Here is a 19,834-nt window from a genome sequence, read left to right on the forward strand (position 1 = left end):
TACAACAAAGATTGTGGCATATGAAACAGTTTTAGTGTGTGTGCGTGAGCATGCGTGTTTGTGTGTGTGTGTGTGTGTGTGTGTGTGTGTGTGTGTGTGTGTGTGTGTGTGTGTGTGTGTGTGTGTGTGTGTGTGTGTGTGCATGCAAATATGTTTAATAGAATGGTTGTTAGACATTTGAGTACTTTTCCAAGCTTTAGGAATGCAATCATGAATCTAGATCAGAGAAAATTGCTGCAATGATTCTGTAACTTTATGCTAGATGTAAATTTTTAATGTGCAAAACAGTCATATTACTTTCTTTGAATTTCTATGAACCCACAGGTCAGCTTTTTAAAATGTCTTCCAATGAAATATAAGGCATATGCTGGAATGGCTTTTGTATGCTAAAATATTCTTACTGTAGATTGTCTATTTGCAATTTAGTCATTCTTAGTCATAGTTTTGTGCAAAACCTTACCATTATACAGTAAGTCAGCAGTGTTGAGGTACTGCCTGCTGTTAGAATGAATTTCTTCAGCTGGCATAGGCAGCTCACGCTAGTTAAGTTTCACATAACTTTCTAAAGTGAGCAACATCCTGTAACATAGATCTTGCGTGCCCTACTTTCCTATGTGTGGTTACCCCATCTCTCACTTTCTCCCTCTCTCTTCCTACTCATCTCTTCCCAGCTCTACTGTTCTCTCTCTCTATGGGGAAGCTAGAAGATGGAGGACAAAAGCCCACGTGTAGCAGACTACTTTGTGGTGGCGGGCCTTACTGAGTCTTCAGAGCCCTTTGAAGATAACATAATGTGCAATGAAAGCTGCCAGAGGAGCTCAGCTCCAGCCGAGGCTCCAATCACAGATGTGGTGGTGGTATTTCGCTCTCAGGGCGAGGAGGTGCCGCAGGGCTACACCTGCATCGAGTATACTCCCTCAGGCCTTCCCGCTGAGCTGAATGGAGGCAGCATCATGGGTCCCCAGATCTTACTGTGCTACAGGCGAGGACGAGACAAGCCGCCTCTCACTGACCTTGGGTGAGTCACTTGTGTCTACCCCTTAGCCATTACAATGAGCTCCAAATTACAGGAGCCGATCGTAATAGGCATATTATAGGAGACAGGGAAATGGAAAATAACAGCAATGTTTCCTCCAGCAATTACTGCTAAAGTAAATAACTATTAAGTTCTGTCCAGAAATCTCTGACAATCTGAATATTTTGGAAATAAGGGCTTAGGGATTAGCACAGTTGAAGAATAGTACCTTTTTGTACTGAGTGGTTATTATGTGATTTATCTGTTCAAGGTAGTAATTACAGTATTTGCAGTTTCATCAATGCCATAATAGTTACATTGCTTTTTGAAGCATTACAAAAACATTAATAAAGTGAAAAGTCTATTCACCATATTCTGTAGCTGGCACCTCCTAAAATGTTTCATTCAAATGCTTTTAAAGGTATTTCCATGACAATTTCACACAGGTTTCTACACAGCTTTCATACTGTAGCATAATTTCATAAGTATATACAAACCCGATTCCAAAAAAGTTGGGACTCTGTACAAATTGTGAATAAAAACAGAATGCAATGATGTGGAAGTTTCAAATTTCAATATTTCATTCAGAATACAACATAGATGACATATCAAATGTTTAAAATGAAAAAATGTATCATTTTAAGGGAAAAATAAGTTGATTTTAAATGTCATGGCATCAACACATCTCAAAAAAGTTGGGACAAGGCCATGTTTACCACTGCATGGCATCCACTCTTCCCTTTATAACAGTCTGCAAACGTCTGGGGACTGAGGACAAGTTGCCCTATTCTTGCCCCATAGGAATGTTGCCCCATTCTTGTCTAATACAGGCTTCTAGTTGCTCAACTGTCTTAGGTCTTCTTTGTCGTATCTTCCTCTTTATGATGCGTCACATCTTTTCTATGGGTGAAAGATCTGGACTGCAGGCTGGCCATTTCAGTACCCGGATCCTTCTTCTACGCAGCCATGATGTTGTAATTGATACAGTATTTGGTCTAGCATTGTCATGTTGGAAAATGCAAGGTCTTCCTTGAAAGAGACGACGTATGGATGGGAGCATATATTGTTCTAGAACTTGTATATACCCTTCAGCATTGATGGTGCCTTTACAGATGTGTAAGCTGCCCATGCCACACGCACTCATGCAAACCCATACCATCAGAGATGCAGGCTTCTGAACTGAGCACTGATAACAACTTGGGTTGTCCTTGTCCTCTTTAGTCCAGATCACATGGCATCCCAGTTTTCCAAAAAGAACTTCAAATTTTGATTCGTCTGACCACAGAACAGTTTGCCACTTTGCCACAGTCCAATTTTAAATGAGCCTTGGCCCCGAGAAAATGTCTGCGCTTCTGGATCATGTTTAGATGTGGCTTCTTTTTTGACCTATAGAGTTTTAGCCGGACGGCCCTTTCTGATATTGCTCCACTATTTTTCAGCGCAGCATTGGGGGAATTGGTGATCCTCTGCCCATCTTGACTTCTGAGAGACACTGCCACTCTGAGAGGCTCTTTTTATACCCAATCATGTTGCCAATTGACCAAATAATTTGCAAATTGGTCCTCCAGCTATTCCTTATATGTACATTTAACTTTTCTGGCCTCTTATTGCTACCTGTCCCAACTTTTTTGGAATGTGTAGCTCTCATGAAATCAAAATGAGCCAATATTTGGCAGAACATTTCAAAATGTCTCACTTTCAACATTTAATATGTTATCTATATTCTATTGTGAATAAAATATTCAAAAGCTTATTAGATCAACTAAACAAAAGTTTATGAGATTTGTAAATTATTGCATTCCTTTTTTATTCACAATTTGTACAGTGTCCCAACGTTTTTGGAATCAGGTTTGTACATCACTTCAAGCATCTGTGCCTCTAAATGTTTATTTTCCCGTAATTATTTACTAGTGTCCTCTTTGAGTGGAGGGAGAAGTTGAAGCCAGGATGTCACATCATCCAAACGACGCCTTCTGGTCGCTCTGCCAACATCAGCAGCTCTTCCTCACAGAAAATCTACATCACGTACCGCCGTGCACCCGAGTGTCATTCTCATACCACATTGGCTGTCACAGACATTTGTGTTATTGTTCCTGGCAAAGGAGAAACACCACCATATGCTTTCTGCAAAGTGGACAAAAACCTGAACAGTAGCATGGTAAGCAGCCTCACTTTACTCACTTACTGAGCATGTGATTACACAAGAGTGTTGTAGAATAACTGAATGCCATTTAAGCCGTTGCTGCTACAGGATTAACTTTCAGCAGTTTTGTAAACACGGTTAATGTAGGTTTCAGATGCTGTATTGTTGTTTCTTACACTGTGTTTGTCCACTACAACATGTTTAAAAACATCATAATTCATTCTTTATAGTAATTTCGTGTATTTCGTCTGTTTTGTTTCCCTATTCAGTGGGGGTCCTCTGTGTACCTTTGCTACAAAAAGTCTTTGGCCAAGACGAACACACTTGCATTCAAAGCAGGTTTGTTGAACAAAACATATTCAAATCCCATACTGTATTTTGCAATAGTTCAGCACCAAATGGGAAGTATTCTTTCATTTGATTAGTAAGCATCAGCCAGAAACAGCACAGTGCAGCAGTTTGATATTACCTTCTCAGAGCGACGGGAAGAAATGGGGGATGTTCATGATATATGTGATAGTCTCCTAGGGTGATGGGATATAAAATGATCATACAGCTGATTTTTGCCCAAACATGTTCTGCTCATGGGGATAGTGTTGTTTTGTTGTAGTTGGACAGTGCAGCACAGTAGGATGAGAGTCAGTTTCTAGTTCCAACACATTGGTTCTAATAAGCCTTCCACATGGAATATAATACTAAGCACTTTCAGCATTTGTGGTATTGATCACTCATGCTGAGGGTAGCAGACTTTTTGTTAGAAGTGCTGAGAGTGATATTTGTTGGATGTTTCAGACCTGCTGTCCCGGTACCCAGAAGAGAACTATGAGTCGTTCCCTTTGCCTGAGTCAGTGCCCCTCTTCTGTCTACCAATGGGAGCATCTATAGAGTGCTGGCCCTCTCGAACAAAATACTCTCTCCCCGTGTTCTCGACTTTTGTTCTCACTGGAGCTTCTGGAGAGAAGGTGAATGCACAACTGTATTAAACCCCAGTGTTTTTTAACCATATTTCAGTATGTAGTGTATGTGTGATTAGCATAAACAAACTGTAACTGCATTATTATTGACAGAGGAAAGTATGTAAAACCAGTTTAATCTAATCTAACTCATAGATGTGGATGTATACTTTAATGTACGCTCAGTCTTCAGGTATTTGCAAATTAAGTTGTTTTTTTTTTTTTAATCATCTTATTGTAATTTAACAGCTGCTTTGACTATTCTACTTTTTCTCAGTACAGTGACACTAATTGTGAAAATTATTGTCCATCACATATGCTAGAGATATTGTGCATAAATACTGGGAAGAGTTGCTGAGTATTTTGGAAATATTGTACACACCAGTCTCTGGGATAACAGAGAGTGAATTTTATGTGTTTACTTCAGTGCATGACTTTTGCTCACTCTACATGCATACTAATCCCCAGCCTACTGATGTGGCTTCATTCTGCCTCATCTAGGTAGCGACTTCAAAGAAACAAAACTACCCCTGGATATCGGTTGCTTCTATGAATAGAAAACAAAACAAAAAAAAATTATATCTCTCAAGGGACTTACTCTATGATTTGATTTTTTTATATAATTTTGGAGTCAGCCAAAGAAATAAATTAAAGCTTTTCATCTCTTGCACTTGATTCATTTGATAAGACATATAGCCTAGTAGATATAGATGTGCTGTCTTTAATTTTTGGGACAATTACGTGATTAGTTGATGTCTTTACATGTCTAGGTTTATGGTGCAGCGATCCAGTTTTATGAGGTGTACCCAGAAGAGCGTCTGACTGATAGACAGCGTGCACAGCTTGGTCTACAAGCCAATGGCCTGAGGGCTGAGGACTCCATGACAGTCCACACCAACAAGAGCATCTGCCTTCTTTCTCATTGGCCTTTTTTTGATGCTTTCCGCACTTACCTCACCTTCCTCTACCGCTATTCGATTTCTGGGCCTCACACATTGCCCATTGAGAAGTGAGTGCCTTGTTGAATCTCTTTGTATTTGAGCTATTTCTTTTTCATTTGTTACATTTTTAGATATTTTTCATGAATCTTGAATATGAACATCATTTGTTGTGTTATTATTATTAGTAGTAGTATATATTAATATAGTAGCATTATATGCTGTTTGTCACTGAAGTTCCCCTATTAATCTTTAGTACATGAATCCATATTTTCTGCTGTTTATTTTATTTATTTATTTATTTATTTATTTATTTATTTATTTATTTATTTTGTTCACATCCCACAGAGTTTGTTCAATTGTCACCAAATCTCAACAAAACACTAGTTTTGATTGATAGTTTTGAATTAGATCAAATGTTTTTTATTTTCATACTTATAAGCATTCATCTGTGACATGCAAATAAATTTGAAAGTGAAGCCAAAAAACAGGAAATAAGTCCATATCTTGACAACAACTCGATGGAACGAAATAAAATGTGAATAAAACTTTTGGGCCCCCTGGGGTACCTTTTTAATAAATACTCTCATGTCACTAGGGGGTGCTAAAACATGAAAACCTATGTTTTTTTTTCTCTTTACTCTGGAATCATTTATAATAAATTCATAATTCTGTTGTCATCTGATCTCTGACATGACGCCAAGTCATATCAAAGCAATAAGGTTCCTTCCACATTCATATGCCAATACCGTATATCGTTCTGTCAAACAGAAAGTTTGGCTATATTTCACCAACACTTTGACATTTTCTTGCCAAATTTGCTGAATACATCAAGAATGAGTTCTTCAGAGACCATATTAGTGTCATCATTTGACTAGTAGGTGTGCCTATAATAACAGATTTATAATTATCTTACCAATTCAGGGAACAATAAAAATCTATTTTCATATTATATATTATATTATATATAAATTATTTGTTTGACCTCAGTTGTTAACCTGTAGTAAATTACCCCTCAATAACTGCGTGCAACTATATTTATTCATTATATTTCTCTTCATCTTTATTACAGGCATATCTCTCATTTTATGCACAAAGTTCCTTTCCCATCTTCTCAAAGACCACGCATTCTGGTCCAGGTGAGTTTGAATTGGACTTTTACAAAATGCTTAGGGGATGGGTAATATGGCTTTAATAGTGACGTTTGTTTTTTTTTTTGTTTTTGTCCAGTTATCTCCACACGATAACCTCATGCTGAGCCAGCCGGTCTCATCTCCTCTGCCTTTGAGGTACGTCACACAATCACTGTCTACTAACGCCATCAGATACTAAGTTACTAAGTTACTAATGTTACTTGGATGCATGATTTCTGAATTAGCTTGATAAAATGGCAAAATCAAGCAAGTTTAACAGATATTATATATAGGTAGTTCAGTAGGCTAGAAGAAAGCCACACTTTTCTATGGTTAAATCTTAGATGTTTTTATAACAGGCATGTAGACTCTACATACTACATGTAATGAATATGATGAATTAAGATTATGGTTAACTGGGATTGATTTGTACGTTTATTTTGGGTCCCTTGTAAAGTATAATGAAATATCAGTGATGAAGGACCTAAACTATTGGTAAATAAAGAATTACTAATGTGTTTGACAAATTACTAAGACGTTGATACAAATGCACCGTGTACTGTGTGTGGCTGTCCAAAATTATAAGCTTTTTATACTTATGTACTTAAATATTTTAAGGTTTTTGAAATTCAAAGGCATAATTTAAATGAATGTGACAGAAGAATTCCTGAAAATCTGACACTTCCAAGTTCAAGGCAAGGTCTTGTGTGGTTGAAAAACCGAAGCATATTACCTGACACCATGTCTGTATGTAAAGGTGTGCTTCCTCTTTTCTGTTGTTGCTCAGTGGTGGAAGTCTCTCCACGCTGCTGCTGAACCTAGGTCCTAAAAATGCAGTGACTCTGCTGGTTCTGGCTGTGACCGAGCACAAGATCCTGGTGCATTCACTGCGTCCGGCTGTGCTTACCAGTGTTACAGAGGCCCTGGTGTCAGTGAGTGCTGCCTGCAAGGCTTCTTACTGTAGATGCAGGGTTTTAAAAGTCAACTTATAAAACTGCTACTCCTTGCTCTCTGTTAATAGATCACTGAATAAGCACTGTTTTTTTTCACTGAATAAGCACTGTTTCAATTGTGTTGCTTGCAGATGATCTTTCCCTTCCACTGGCCGTGCCCATACATTCCCCTGTGCCCGCTGGCACTGGCTGATGTGCTCAGCGCTCCATGCCCCTTCATAGTTGGTGTGGACTCACGCTATTTTGACCTGTTTGAGCCACCGGCTGACATCAGCTGTGTGGACCTGGATACCAACACCATCTCACAGTGAGTGACCTTTTGACATGTGCATAGTTTTGAACTCATCACTTGGGAGCATCTCTTGAAGAATGGCCTGTAAATCTCAACTGACCTCTTCAATAAAAATACCAGTCCTCTTCATAATATTACATTTGCTGGTTTTCATTTATGACAAGGATTTCTTGAGGAGATTCTAAATAGTGATAATACCTGCTGGTCATTACATTAATGTTGAATGAGTAACATTCTGTAAAAGATAAGAGAGTCAGTCGTACATCTGGTATCCACATGGTCCTGTTTGTCAGCCAGGTAGAGAATGCTGAAGAGGAGATGTAGTTTTCAACTCTGATCTCTTATGTCTTGGCTTAGTCTGCTATGTCCTGTCCTGTTTACCTGTTTTTTTCCTCCCTTTAATAATAAACTTATGTGCATGCAGCAAAGAAGATCGCAGAGCCCTGACATGGAAAATCCTGCCAAGGAAAGCCTGCAAACGTCTGATCAACACCCTCAGCAATCTCCATCAACAGCTGGTGCAGGGTGAGTCTGGATTTACTATGCTGTCAGCACAGTCGAGAGTTTCTCTCTTTTTCCTCTTTGTTGAGATTCCATGCAAGGATATATTAAGCGCAATTAATTGCACTAGAAAGGTCTTAGAGCTTCAGCAGGTTATGCCATGTCCTTTTTCAAATGAATTGTTTTTTTTACTGATCCAGCTTTTTATTTCCATTTGACAGTAGGAAACAAGGTAACAATACTGAGCCTTGAGAAACATTTGTAGATACGTTTTAGAGACAGAGTTCGATGCTTAACACTGACAGATTTAATATCACTATGTCCGTGTAGCCTTGTGATGTGATCTACAAGCTGATTGATCGTTCTTTGCAGGCTATTACACTTGTCAGCCATATAAAGTACATTATGTACAAGTACATAAAGTATGATATATGTCTCTTAATGTGTGCTCTTGATGACCTGACCAGAGTAAAACAATAAATCTTCGCATGGTTGTAATATTATTTGACTAGTTTTACCAGGAAAGGCATATACTTTTTGCAGCCCTGATATGAATGTTCTACGAATTAACATCTTGTTTTTTGTTTTTATGTTTTAAAACATTTAAATGTTCAAAGCTACTACTGTATATCATCTTCATCAATACAAATGTTACTTGCTTTATCAGGAAGCAGTTAAATGTGTCTCTGGATCAGATAGAAATGGAGCCTATTTGACGTTTCTTATATAGCTTATTATAATTTTCTGCAGACTATTTGCTGAGTCGTGAAGAAGGCCAGATAGATGTGTCTATGAGCGAACGGGACCCTGGCAGTGGTGGGAAGAGTCTCCAGTCACTGGAGATAGAGATCCAAGAAGCCTTCTTGCGCTTCATGGCAGCTATCTTAAAAGGTTACCGCTCCTACTTGCTTCCCATTACTCAGGCGCCCTCTGAAAAAGCGACTGACGCCAGCTCTCTTTTTGATCTGCAAGGTAAGCTTCTCATCCAACTATTTAATTAGATTTAGTTAAACACAAAACTCTGCAGATCAGACTGAATCTGATAAGAGATGTATTAAGTTTAAAAGGAAAACAAGCACAGAAAAAGCAGACAGCCACGGTAGTGTCAACCCTGTGGAAACCCAACTCAGTGTTCAAAAACAATGAAATCTTAATTCCAGAGATTTGTTTATTGCCAGAGAAGCCCACTGGAATTCATTTAGAGAGCTCATTGAGCTCATTGTTCTGCAGCTGGGCTGGATGTTGAAAGACTGTTGATTATATATGTATATGCAGTTGAGTGCATAAGTTTTACATTCTTAAGTTTTCTGCTTATAAAACTCTCAGTTTTACTGTAAGTTACCTGTAAATACAATGAAATGCATACATCCTGTAACAAGATATAGAACATCAGGTTTTGCATTGAGCATCTTGGATTTTAGACCATTTTTAAAGCAAATACCAGAGTAAACTATGAATGCTAAGATGATCTTTTTGTAAATATAAAACATGTCACATGATCATTTATTTGGACTCATATCTGTGCACACACATTCATTTTCCATTAAGAGGATCCCTAAACATACAGTAAATTCAGTGCTATGTAATAAGGTGATACAAGGATTAATGGTTTCTGTTTACTGCAGGGTTCTTGAAGAGCCGTGATCGTTCCCATCAAAAGTTTTACTCCCTCATGACCAAGACTCAGATGTTCATCCGCTTTATTGAGGAATGCTCCTTTGTCAGCGATAAGGATGCAAGCTTGGCGTTTTTCGATGACTGCGTAGACAAGGTAGAATGTTTTTCTTGAAATTGCCTTTGCATTAGTTTTTAAAAAAAAAAGGTTCCACAAATTTCCTCATTTGATGGTTATAAATTGCCTAGATTTATGCTAACTCACTCTTGCATCAATAAAGTGTTTAATAAGCTCCCCAAGAATGATGTCAACGAGGCCAGTAAATTCAGATCGATATTCTCTGTTACATGCTCAATTTCTCTACGTTCTCTACTCACTCTGCCCACTCCTCTGTGCCTGTTTTTCTTTCTCTTTCTTTCATCTAACCCCTGCATTTATTGCTTGCGTGGAAAGCTCTTTGGCATAGAAAAGGGAGGAAAGGTAAGAACCTAGATATTGTAGTGCAAAAAAGTTTTTTTTATTTCTTTTTTTATGGAATTCTTTGTTTACTTGGATTGGACTTTGAGTAACATACGTTTTTCTTTAGAGATTAGTAATAATAATAGTAATAAGAAGAAGATCACATATTCTGTGATATTTTTTACTGAATCTGTTCATCAATACAGACTGACTATTAGTATGTGTGTGTTGTTTGTGTATGACTTTGTGCTGATGGTATGTGTTATTAAAGTACCATTAGAGTGCAATACATAACAGATGCGCTTCTACATCACTGCCAAGACACTCTGATTCTGCCAGGATGCACTTCATATGCTTCGTCATCTCCACCCATTTATCCTCACCCTGTCTCCATAAAAAACATGAAATGATATTTTAGGTTCTCCCATGAAAAACACACCATTTTAAAGATTTAGCTTTGAAAGTCGTGAGAAGTGCTGTACAACTTATTTCTCATTCACAGTGAGTTGTTTTTCTCTCATTGCCGATTACCCAATAAAGGGCTAGAGGTGGCTCCGCTCCAGATCACACTGTTCATTAGAGCCATAAACAGTCGAAGTCATTGCCTGCCTTGTCTCGTCCTTTGCCATTTAAAGCCTGCCAAGGACAGTGCTTTAGCGGCGCACTGATAATGGAAGTGACCGTGTGAGCTGATTTTAAAGTGGGCCAAATGCGGCGTGAGAACATTGTATGGGTTTGCACGGATAACTGAATGCTAGCTGAGCAAGATTTGAAGACTTAAAGAGGTGGAGTACAGATTCCTAGAAGAACTAGGAACACTTTTCGAAGGTTCGAGCCAATGGCATGATGACCTTCCAAGAGAGCTGTGTAGTGGTTCAAAAATACTTCTCAATCAGTGCTATTAGACGTCAGTTCTTCCTGCCAAGAAACAATACTCAGTGTTGTTTCCTCTCTATCAAAACCTGACACCTCACTAATAGACAAAATGAATGCTTCTCTTTCTATGGGTGTTTTTTTCCTGGATAGATGTAGGTCAGTGCTTTCTGTATGGTCAAGCAGACAGACGTCTGGAAGCTAAATGTGCCATGACACTTCTGAGCTGCTGTCTAGTCTGATGCCAGTGCACTACACATTAACGTGTCTGTATCCCCTGAGCGACAGTGTTTTAGTCCAGGTCATTGCACATTTTTGTGCGTGTGCGTGTGCGTGTGCGTGTGCGTGTGTGTGTTTGTGTGTTTGTGCGTGTGTGTGTGTGTTTGTGTGTTTGTGTGTGTGTGTGTGTGTGTGTGTGTGTGTGTGTGTGTGTGTGTGTGTGTGTGTGTGGCAGATGGTAGAGACAGGTGTAAAAAGCCAGTGTTAAGAAGATTATCAAGCTTTTTTCCCCACTGAAAGTTACCCATTCATGAAGTCTCTTATTTCCACACAACATTTGGCCATTGTGTTGTTTTTGTGTGTTTGTGGTCAAGATTTAATGAGCATGCTTTAATCTCAGGTGGACAGTGAGAGGCTAGAAGACACCAGGCTTATTGAGCTGGACAAATCACATCGCAGTGAGCACACAGTTTTCATCACACCTCCAGAGCTTCCACCTGTGCCTGAGGGAGAGGAGCCCTCCGTAGTTTATAGGTACCACATAATCTCTCTCTCTCTCTCTCTCTCTCTCTCTCTCTCTCTCTCTCTCTCTCTCTCTCTCTCTCTCTCTCTCACACACACACACACTCTCACACACACTCTCACACACACACACACACACACACACACACACACACACACACACACACACACACACACACACACACACACAGAAAATGTATACATGCAGAGCATTACAAAACAAAAGAGTAGCAGAAAAAATTTCAGCTATACCCCAGGAAATGCAATGCCCACATTAAAAACCTCCTTGGATTCCAATGTCTACAAATCTCCTAATGCACCATCCAGAATTATAGACTCCTAACAGAGCATGTGATCAAATTTACAGCTTTAGAGGTTTACTGTAGCTCTTAATGTTCTGATTTTAGCGCTGTTTCTGAACGTATGCATATTAAGTCTGAAAATATTTCTCATGCACTGTGGCAAATGCCACATGTTTTGCAATTAGTCTGTGTTTGTTTGGTGCGTTACTTTGTGCATACGTGCCAAGAATTTGGAGTCAGAATAATTGAAAAACATAAGCTCTTCTGCTCCTCTGCATTGCAAACAGTATTTCAGCAGCCAAATCTAACAAACCTATTTTAATCCATGTAGGACTAAAAACAAATGGATGAAAGTGCTGCATTATTAATGAATAACCTGTGTGTGTGTGTGTGTGTGTGTGTGTGTGTGTGTGTGTGTGTGTGTGTGTGTGTGTTTGTTGTGTAGCTACAGTGGATTTCCTGTGCTGAATGCTGAACTCTGTGAACCCCAGGAAGGCACTGGCATCCCTATGGCAACCACAAATTCCAGACACACCAGCCCTGGGAGCCCAGCCGCCATTTTCCGTCGCTCCAAACAGGTGCGTGTCACCTATCGGTCTCTCTATTCAGATCAAAGAGCATTTCTGTTGCTGCTGCTCCTTTTTAACTTCCACTCACCCAGTCACACACTCTTTCTCTTGCTCTGATCTTATTCTTTTCATCAGGAAATTAAATCAGCTCAGCGCATGGCCAAGACATATTCATCCATACCTCACATGTGGTCCAAGTGTCTGCTGCGGCACTGCCATGGCCTGTGGTTCATATGCTTGCCAGCCTATGTAGCAGCGTGCCAGTCTAAGGTGCGGGCACTCCGAGCTGCCTACGATGTCCTGAGGATGATGCAGGACAAGAAGCTGCAGCCACCTGACGAGGTAGACACCAAGAATACACATCATTTGTTTATTCTTCTAAAGAGCCATATGCATTGATCAACATCACATCTGTAATGTAAATGTAACAGACCTGGCTAACTCAAAAGTTTTCATCTCTTGACAAACATATAACGTGCACTTAAGGGCAAAAATACACTGAACAACTGTATTTCTGATTCACATACACAGGAATATATAAGACATGTCAATATTTACCATGTGAAGGGTTTCTACATCAATCCATCTATTTTGAATATATTTGAATTATTAGCAATATGAACACTATTTATTTGAAAAAGACACAAAGCTAATGCTAAAGCTAATGGCAGGTGGTGTGAGTGCAAAAAAAGTGAGGAATGTCAAGAGATTTTCAAACATCTGTTATTTTTACACTTTTGCTTCTGTTCATGTCATAACAACATGAATATAGTCACTGAAATATATGTATATTATTCTTATGATTTTTAAACATGTCAAACAGAGACTTACAGGTCCAGGATTAGCTGTGAACATACTTGCTATTATTAGCCGGTTCACAGTTTGCACTTTTCCTCAGGTGTGTTACCGGATCCTGATGCAGCTCTGTGGGCAATACGGGCAGCCGGTCCTGGCCGTTCGGGTGCTGTTTGAGATGAAGAAGGCTGGAGTTCAACCCAATGCCATAACATACGGGTACTATAACAGAGTGAGTATCACATTCATATTTACAGGAATCTACTTGCAGTGAATAATATAGTAGGAAAAGTCCTGCAGCTGTCTGGAGAATATTTAATAGTCGGATTTGTATTCTTCATAATAAGCATTGTCCATACTGCACTATGTAAGAGAAAGCTTTGTGAAGCTGCATATATAAATGAATGTGGGTTTGGGAGCGCTCAGACTGAATTTTAATTCCTAATCTAATTTTAGAGCAAGCATATAGTCCAAGGCTGGCTCTTTGTTTCAGGTGCTTGTGTTTCATAAGATAAATGAGGATGCAGGTAGATAGGCTCCCCTGGGATAGCTAGTGTTTCCCTGTTTTGTAAAAAGTCCCAGAAACATCTAGAAAACACACAAATAGACACACAAGTCTGGACAGCTGAGAGTTGTTCTTGTTCTTTTAGAGTAATTACAGCTAGTACTTGAGAGAGAACACAATCTTCTTAACATAATGAAGGGGGTTACAAAGAGGAATTACTTGCTTAATCTGCTTGCGTGTGTGTGTGTGTGTGTGTGTGTGTGTGTGTGTGTGTGTGTGTGTGTGTGTGTGTGTGTGTGTGTGTGTGTGTGTGTGTGTGTGTGTGTTAGCTTGTTCATGTCAGTGCTTGTGCTCATCCTCACTCTTTGTGTTGCTTGCTCAGGCGGTGTTGGAGAGTACATGGCCTTCATCCACTAGAGGGGGCAATTTCCTGTGGGGTAAACTGCGCAATGTGGTCTGGGGTGTGGTCCAGTTCAAACAAGTGTGGAAGAGACAAGCTAGTCATGCCAAAGATCCCCAGCTGTCAGGTATATACTTATACCACACAGAAATAATAAAACAAAAAATTCTGTATTTTTTTATTTACATGTATACATATTAATATTTGTATATATTTACATATAAACCTTTATCTATATGTTTCATCCATTTCAATAATATAATTTAATATTAAACAAAAAAATTCAAGACATCAGTTTCTGCTTATTTCCTGAATTGTGCAAGGATTATGTTTGATTGGGCTAATGAATCATTTTGCTGGATCTAGGAAGTTAAGCTACTTCTCTACACTTCATTAAACATCCCACAACTATTTCACTGTTATTGTCCAGCTAATTACAGACAGCAGTGTTGTGTGAAGGCCAGTAAATATATTACACCGCTAAATGTCACTTTTGCATCTTCATCCTTCTCTTTAGAGCCAGGTCATATAATAGTTTTAATGAAGAGCCTCACACCAATCAATTATTTTTCTAAAAACAGCCCAGCCAATATTTGCTGCTGTCACATTGTTTTCTTGTCAGATATGATGAGCATTAAACACCAAGGCTGAAACATGTTAGATAAAATATGCCACAACATTAGTGAATATGCCTAAGTCTATATTTCTCCATAAACTCTTCTAAGCTGTCAGTCCACAAAGCCACAAATTAATGGGGTTAATTAAGACAGAACTGATAGCTTCTTCCCTGGCGGTCACACTCCAGCCTGATCTTGATCTGATCTTCAACATTCTCACGCTGTCACTTGCATCAGCTCACTACTATACAAGTTATAATAGACTGAATTTCAAATGCATCCAATTAAAGGTCTTATCGTCCATGTGTGATTGATTCAGCGTCGTCTCCAGAGATTAAAGATCAAGCAGCTGGTTTCAGCGAGATGTGATGCCGTAGTTGTGATTATGCTGTTAATGATCTTTGTAGATTTGTTATGGATTAAACATGAATTGTTTTTCTAGCTGAATGAATTTTGTGTGTTTTTCTGTGCAGATGCCAGTGATCTGGACAGCGTGAGCCACGGCAGTCTGGACAGCACTAATGACTCAGCAGAGCGAGCCTCTATCGATACTGACTTCACCAAAATGGACTCCAGCGATGATGGATCCAGCACAGGTGCTTTGTCTGCCCTCACTCTGGGTCATTCATGTGTCTATCCTCTCATGTCCTTTCTTTTTCTTCCTAGAGTATCAAGGTCACACTTGTTCTTTAGCACTCTGCCCTCTCTCGCTCTGTATTATTTTTTCTCTCTGTCACTCTTTTTCTTTCCTTGCGGAAAAGGTTGAGTTGCCGTGAGAGGTTATTTCTCACAGTGAAAATAAAGAGAGCAATCTCCAATTTAGACTTTTTTCCTTATATTAACCACCTATTAAGTGTGGAAAATACCACAAATGTTACATCCCACAGCCTGATATGTCATCATAAAAGAGAAGAGAAGAAAGGGATAGCTGAAAGTTAAAGAGGCATTTTAAAAGGGAACATATAACAGTGCTGCTGAGGTTTGACAGGAGAGACTTAAATATACAGTACTCTGCCTTTGTATGAAGTCTCTCAGCAGGAGTCTGACAAAGACAGTAAAAGAGAAAGAGTAACTAAATTAGCTGCAAGTAAAATAACTTGTTTTTTTTATGTCATGTCTCTACAAATGAAGGGAGAGAGCGACCATGTTTTTAATATTGAACCGTAGCTTTTTCAGTGTTTTAGCAGTGGCTGTTTCAGAGGTCTGATCTGATTGTGTGTTCATATTCTGTGGTCTAGATATAGCACAGTAGCTGCAGCGTTGGTGCACAGTGTAGGTGCACAGCTAAATCAGAGTGGCTTGCATAACCTACTAAATCAGCTCTTCTAAATTCTGGCAGGCTTGGTTTTCAAGTGCATTTTGAACGATAAACCTATTAACTGCATGCACTTTTGTTTACAATGAATATTTTTTCCTAGATGTCCTTGTCCATAATATGACGGTATTATAATAAACGAACCTGTGAGGTGTAACTGGCAATTCTTTTCTTTTTTTGTTCTCTCAACCAGTGCTTCAAAGTGCCCCTTATGTCTTGTCTACACTCTGTTGCAGGTGGACAATCAGATCAGGGCTATGACTCATTGTCTAAAGAGGAGGTGCGGATGGGGGGAGGAGAAGAGCAGGAGAGCTCTCCTCACATGAAGGAGAAGAAGGAGAGAGACAGCATTCCACGTGAGTCGTGCATCATGTTGATTTTCAGTAGTGCAGCTGTGAGCTCTAAGGCTCCACCAAGTGGTGTAGTTTGGTGTTACACGCTATTATATAACAATAAAAACACTTGATCACTCCTGTTGAAGGTTAAAGCTTGTATATCACCTGAGGTACATATATGAGCTGTCTTTCTGGAGGCAGGCTTATTATGAGAGTGTTTTATTTTTCTATATATTTCATGATTACTTTTTGTCTATATTTTTAGTGGCCAAGACAGGAACATCTATAAAACAGGACTCGTCTACTGCACTGAGACCTCAATATCACTCAAGTGTAAGAGACAGTGCAGCTGCACCCAAACGTCCCGACTCACTGGACATCTTTGGAAAAAATACTATAAGGTCCAGAAAATTAATGTTGACTTCTGATGAGCTGCTGCATGCCCCTGAAGTGGGTGAAAAGAAGCAAACTTATCCAGATGAGGAGGAGGTAGAGCAAGCAACAGGCACAACATACCCACTCAAATCTGTCGCAGAGAGGAGCACAGTTTCCATGGAGACCAACATTAGCAATGGAAGTTGCAGTGTGGCAAGGAGTGTTAGCTTCAGCAGCACTCTAGGCCATGTGCCACAATGGACAGGGATTGAATCTGGCTTTGATCCCTTGTCCCTTCTGGCAGCTGAGAGCAAGGCTGGAAAACCAGATGAGCCAGGAGAGACAGATGATGCCTCTGGCACACGGCGGAACCTGGCCGAGGAAATCCAGCTTCACATGGAGCACCTGAGCAGCCCTCTCAGTCAGCGTTCACTTAGCACAGATCTACACAGCATTCAGAGCCCCTCACCACACAGCTCACCTCGCCAGACTGCTGTACTAGGATCGCCAAGTACCCAGTTGCAGCCCCAGCCCCGGAGCAGACTATTTTCCTCACCTTCACTGCCACTGGGATGCCCACGTAAAATCAAAGAAGCCCGTCCCACCTCATTAGCTTCACCCTCCTCACCCACCCCTTCTGCCTCCTCCTTCTCCATGGAATCTCTGCTCACACCTACACTTGATGTTTTCAGGAGCAGCTTCATGTCTGCAGGCAAGGGTGTGGCCGAGAAAGCTAGTCGTCTCTATTCAAGGCTCTCCTCGCAGACTTCCATTGCACAGGTGAGTCCAAATTTTTGTGCAATTTCGTTTCATTCTATTGTAAATTGGCGGAATTGAAAAGCTATACAATTTTTTACTGTAAGACCCAGAACTTTGGTGCAAAAGTACATGTTCCACTTTAGGACTGATTTTTAGGACTACAAATATTAAATAATAAATCTGATCAGAATTAAGGTAATTAAAAACAATTATCCCATTGCAAAGTTTAGTCTCCCTCTTTTGCCCACTGTTTCCTGAATGTCCTTGTGACTTGTGCTCTTATTCCAGGACCTGAACTCTGATCGGGTCAGTGTGTCTTCACTGGGCTCAGTTGAGCCTGACTGCTCCTCTCTGTTTGACGGTGACCCCTGTCCTGACCCAGAAAGTCTGTCCTCCCCCCAGAGAGATGCCTCTTTGAGCGTCACTCCCTTCAAGAGGAGTCCAAACAGGAATACCCGCTGCTTAGAGAGTCCTTCTGTACCTCCCAGGCTTTTCCGCCAGGCCTCCCTCCTTGGTGAGTGTGTGTCTGTGTCTGTGTGTGTGTCTGTGTGTGTGTCTGTGTGTGTGTCTGTGTGTGTGTCTGTGTGTGTGTCTGTGTGTGTGTCTGTGTGTGTGTCTGTGTGTGTGTCTGTGTGTGTGTCTGTGTGTGTGTATGTGTGTGTGTATGTGTGTGTGTATGTGTGTGTGTGTCTGTGTGTGTGTCTGTGTGTGTGTCTGTGTGTGTGTCTGTGTGTGTGTCTGTGTGTGTGTATGTGTGTGTGTATGTGTGTGTGTGTCTGTGTGTGTCTGTGTGTGTGTCTGTGTGTGTGTCTGTGTGTGTATGTGTATTAATTGTTCCCTTCATTTTGAATCCCTACTTATAGACTGCTTAATTTAAAACAGGAAGTTGGGTGTAATTAAAAATTCTCATAATGTGGGTGAATCAAGGAACAAAAAAGTAAAAAAATTCTTGCAACAAGTGATTAACAAGTGACAATGATTAAAGAACAAAATAAAATGTGACAAATGAGCATTTAAACTAGGAGTACTGGGAACTATTAACTTTAGTTGATCACTATTACTATTAGATGATCAGTCCTGTATGCATCCTAGATAAAATTATATAAAATATTCTTTGGAAGTGCAAATAAACACTGGGTCTGATAGCACCGATGGTTTTTCATTTTTAGGTAAGGCCCAGCATAGTCCTAACACCTCACATAATGTAGTAACCCCAATTTCACTTATACAATATAATCTCAACATACACAAAATCACATTTGTGCAATTCACCTTCTCTGGCCTTTTTTGTGACACTATCTTTTAGGTTTTATGACTATTTCCAAAACGTATTGTATTCATTATTTCATATACTGGAAAATCAGCAGCACCATCATGATCTTTTACATATGGGAAATACCTAGTACACAACCAATTGCAAAATAAGTACACTACACCTTGATACAAGTTAGCCTTATGATTCTTCTTGCATATTTACACTGAACACTAACACAGCTAGCCTGTGCTATGTACCTCTTTAGTGGTTTGTAATAAACTTACCTGCTAAGTATTATATCTGCCAAAAAACATCCAAACATCTTTGCAAATTCACATCTAATCCAATCCCTTATGACTGGTGTTATTTTTTAAATGACCTAATGAAATGGATGCTGATTTAAATATAAAATATGTACAGTATTCTCACCATTGTCAATCAATACAAGTCACTTAATATGTTGTCACAAATAACTCACTGGCAAAACATGTCTGTGTGGGGAATTTGAGTTTGTGGGGAATTTCATGAAATATTTATTACAATGGCTGTGCATGATAAGGTGGCATGAGTGAAATGGCATGAAAGGACTGAGTGAGTGAAATGTAGTCGATCAAGCATACGACAGGTTCTTGAGTTTGCTTCAAATGACTGAAATAATATTACATACATTTATGTATATAGTCTGTTTGGCTCATTGAGCATCGTGCTTAGGTAGCCACTTGGCAGTTTTGTTCTTGTAGAGTGTGAGTGTGACAAGATGAATGATTGGTTTCTGCCCCAGTGGCTGTTGAATTAGACCAGTAGACAAGCCTCTGAGTGTTTCTGGCACTGAGTGGAGACCTTGATTGGAACCCTTCAATCAGGCAACCCGGGCTGAAGTGCTCCCTAATCATCACTCAGATGTCACGCAGACATACCCTACGCCTCTGTAGAACCTTTCTGCTTATAATGAGCTCAAGAGAGTCTGCTCATCTTATGCTGCGTCATACCA

The 19,834-nt window shown here is 39.7% G+C and overlaps 1 protein-coding gene across 3 annotated transcripts in view; it reads left to right on the forward strand.

The window, feature by feature from the left end:
* The window catches only part of dennd4a (DENN/MADD domain containing 4A), a 28,830-nt gene that overhangs the window by 4,293 nt on the left and 4,703 nt on the right, over positions 1-19,834 (forward strand). For 2 of the 3 annotated variants that reach the window (XM_047822333.1, XM_047822334.1), the window contains exons 2-23: positions 672-1,018; positions 2,927-3,173; positions 3,428-3,497; positions 3,951-4,120; positions 4,882-5,120; positions 6,122-6,188; positions 6,280-6,338; positions 6,970-7,114; positions 7,267-7,442; positions 7,852-7,952; positions 8,679-8,900; positions 9,554-9,699; positions 9,997-10,023; positions 11,495-11,628; positions 12,364-12,496; positions 12,623-12,829; positions 13,386-13,514; positions 14,170-14,314; positions 15,278-15,400; positions 16,356-16,475; positions 16,720-17,609; positions 17,877-18,102. In XM_047822333.1, the coding sequence (XP_047678289.1) occupies positions 708-1,018; positions 2,927-3,173; positions 3,428-3,497; positions 3,951-4,120; positions 4,882-5,120; positions 6,122-6,188; positions 6,280-6,338; positions 6,970-7,114; positions 7,267-7,442; positions 7,852-7,952; positions 8,679-8,900; positions 9,554-9,699; positions 9,997-10,023; positions 11,495-11,628; positions 12,364-12,496; positions 12,623-12,829; positions 13,386-13,514; positions 14,170-14,314; positions 15,278-15,400; positions 16,356-16,475; positions 16,720-17,609; positions 17,877-18,102 (4,087 nt within the window). In that variant the 5' untranslated portion in view covers positions 672-707. The remainder of the gene's footprint in view (positions 1-671; positions 1,019-2,926; positions 3,174-3,427; positions 3,498-3,950; positions 4,121-4,881; positions 5,121-6,121; positions 6,189-6,279; positions 6,339-6,969; positions 7,115-7,266; positions 7,443-7,851; positions 7,953-8,678; positions 8,901-9,553; positions 9,700-9,996; positions 10,024-11,494; positions 11,629-12,363; positions 12,497-12,622; positions 12,830-13,385; positions 13,515-14,169; positions 14,315-15,277; positions 15,401-16,355; positions 16,476-16,719; positions 17,610-17,876; positions 18,103-19,834) is intronic. The other variant, XM_047822335.1, reaches the window with a different exon arrangement.

The sequence above is a fragment of the Tachysurus fulvidraco genome, chromosome 13, assembly GCF_022655615.1.
Source record: "Tachysurus fulvidraco isolate hzauxx_2018 chromosome 13, HZAU_PFXX_2.0, whole genome shotgun sequence".
In the NCBI taxonomy this organism is placed as follows: domain Eukaryota; kingdom Metazoa; phylum Chordata; class Actinopteri; order Siluriformes; family Bagridae; genus Tachysurus; species Tachysurus fulvidraco.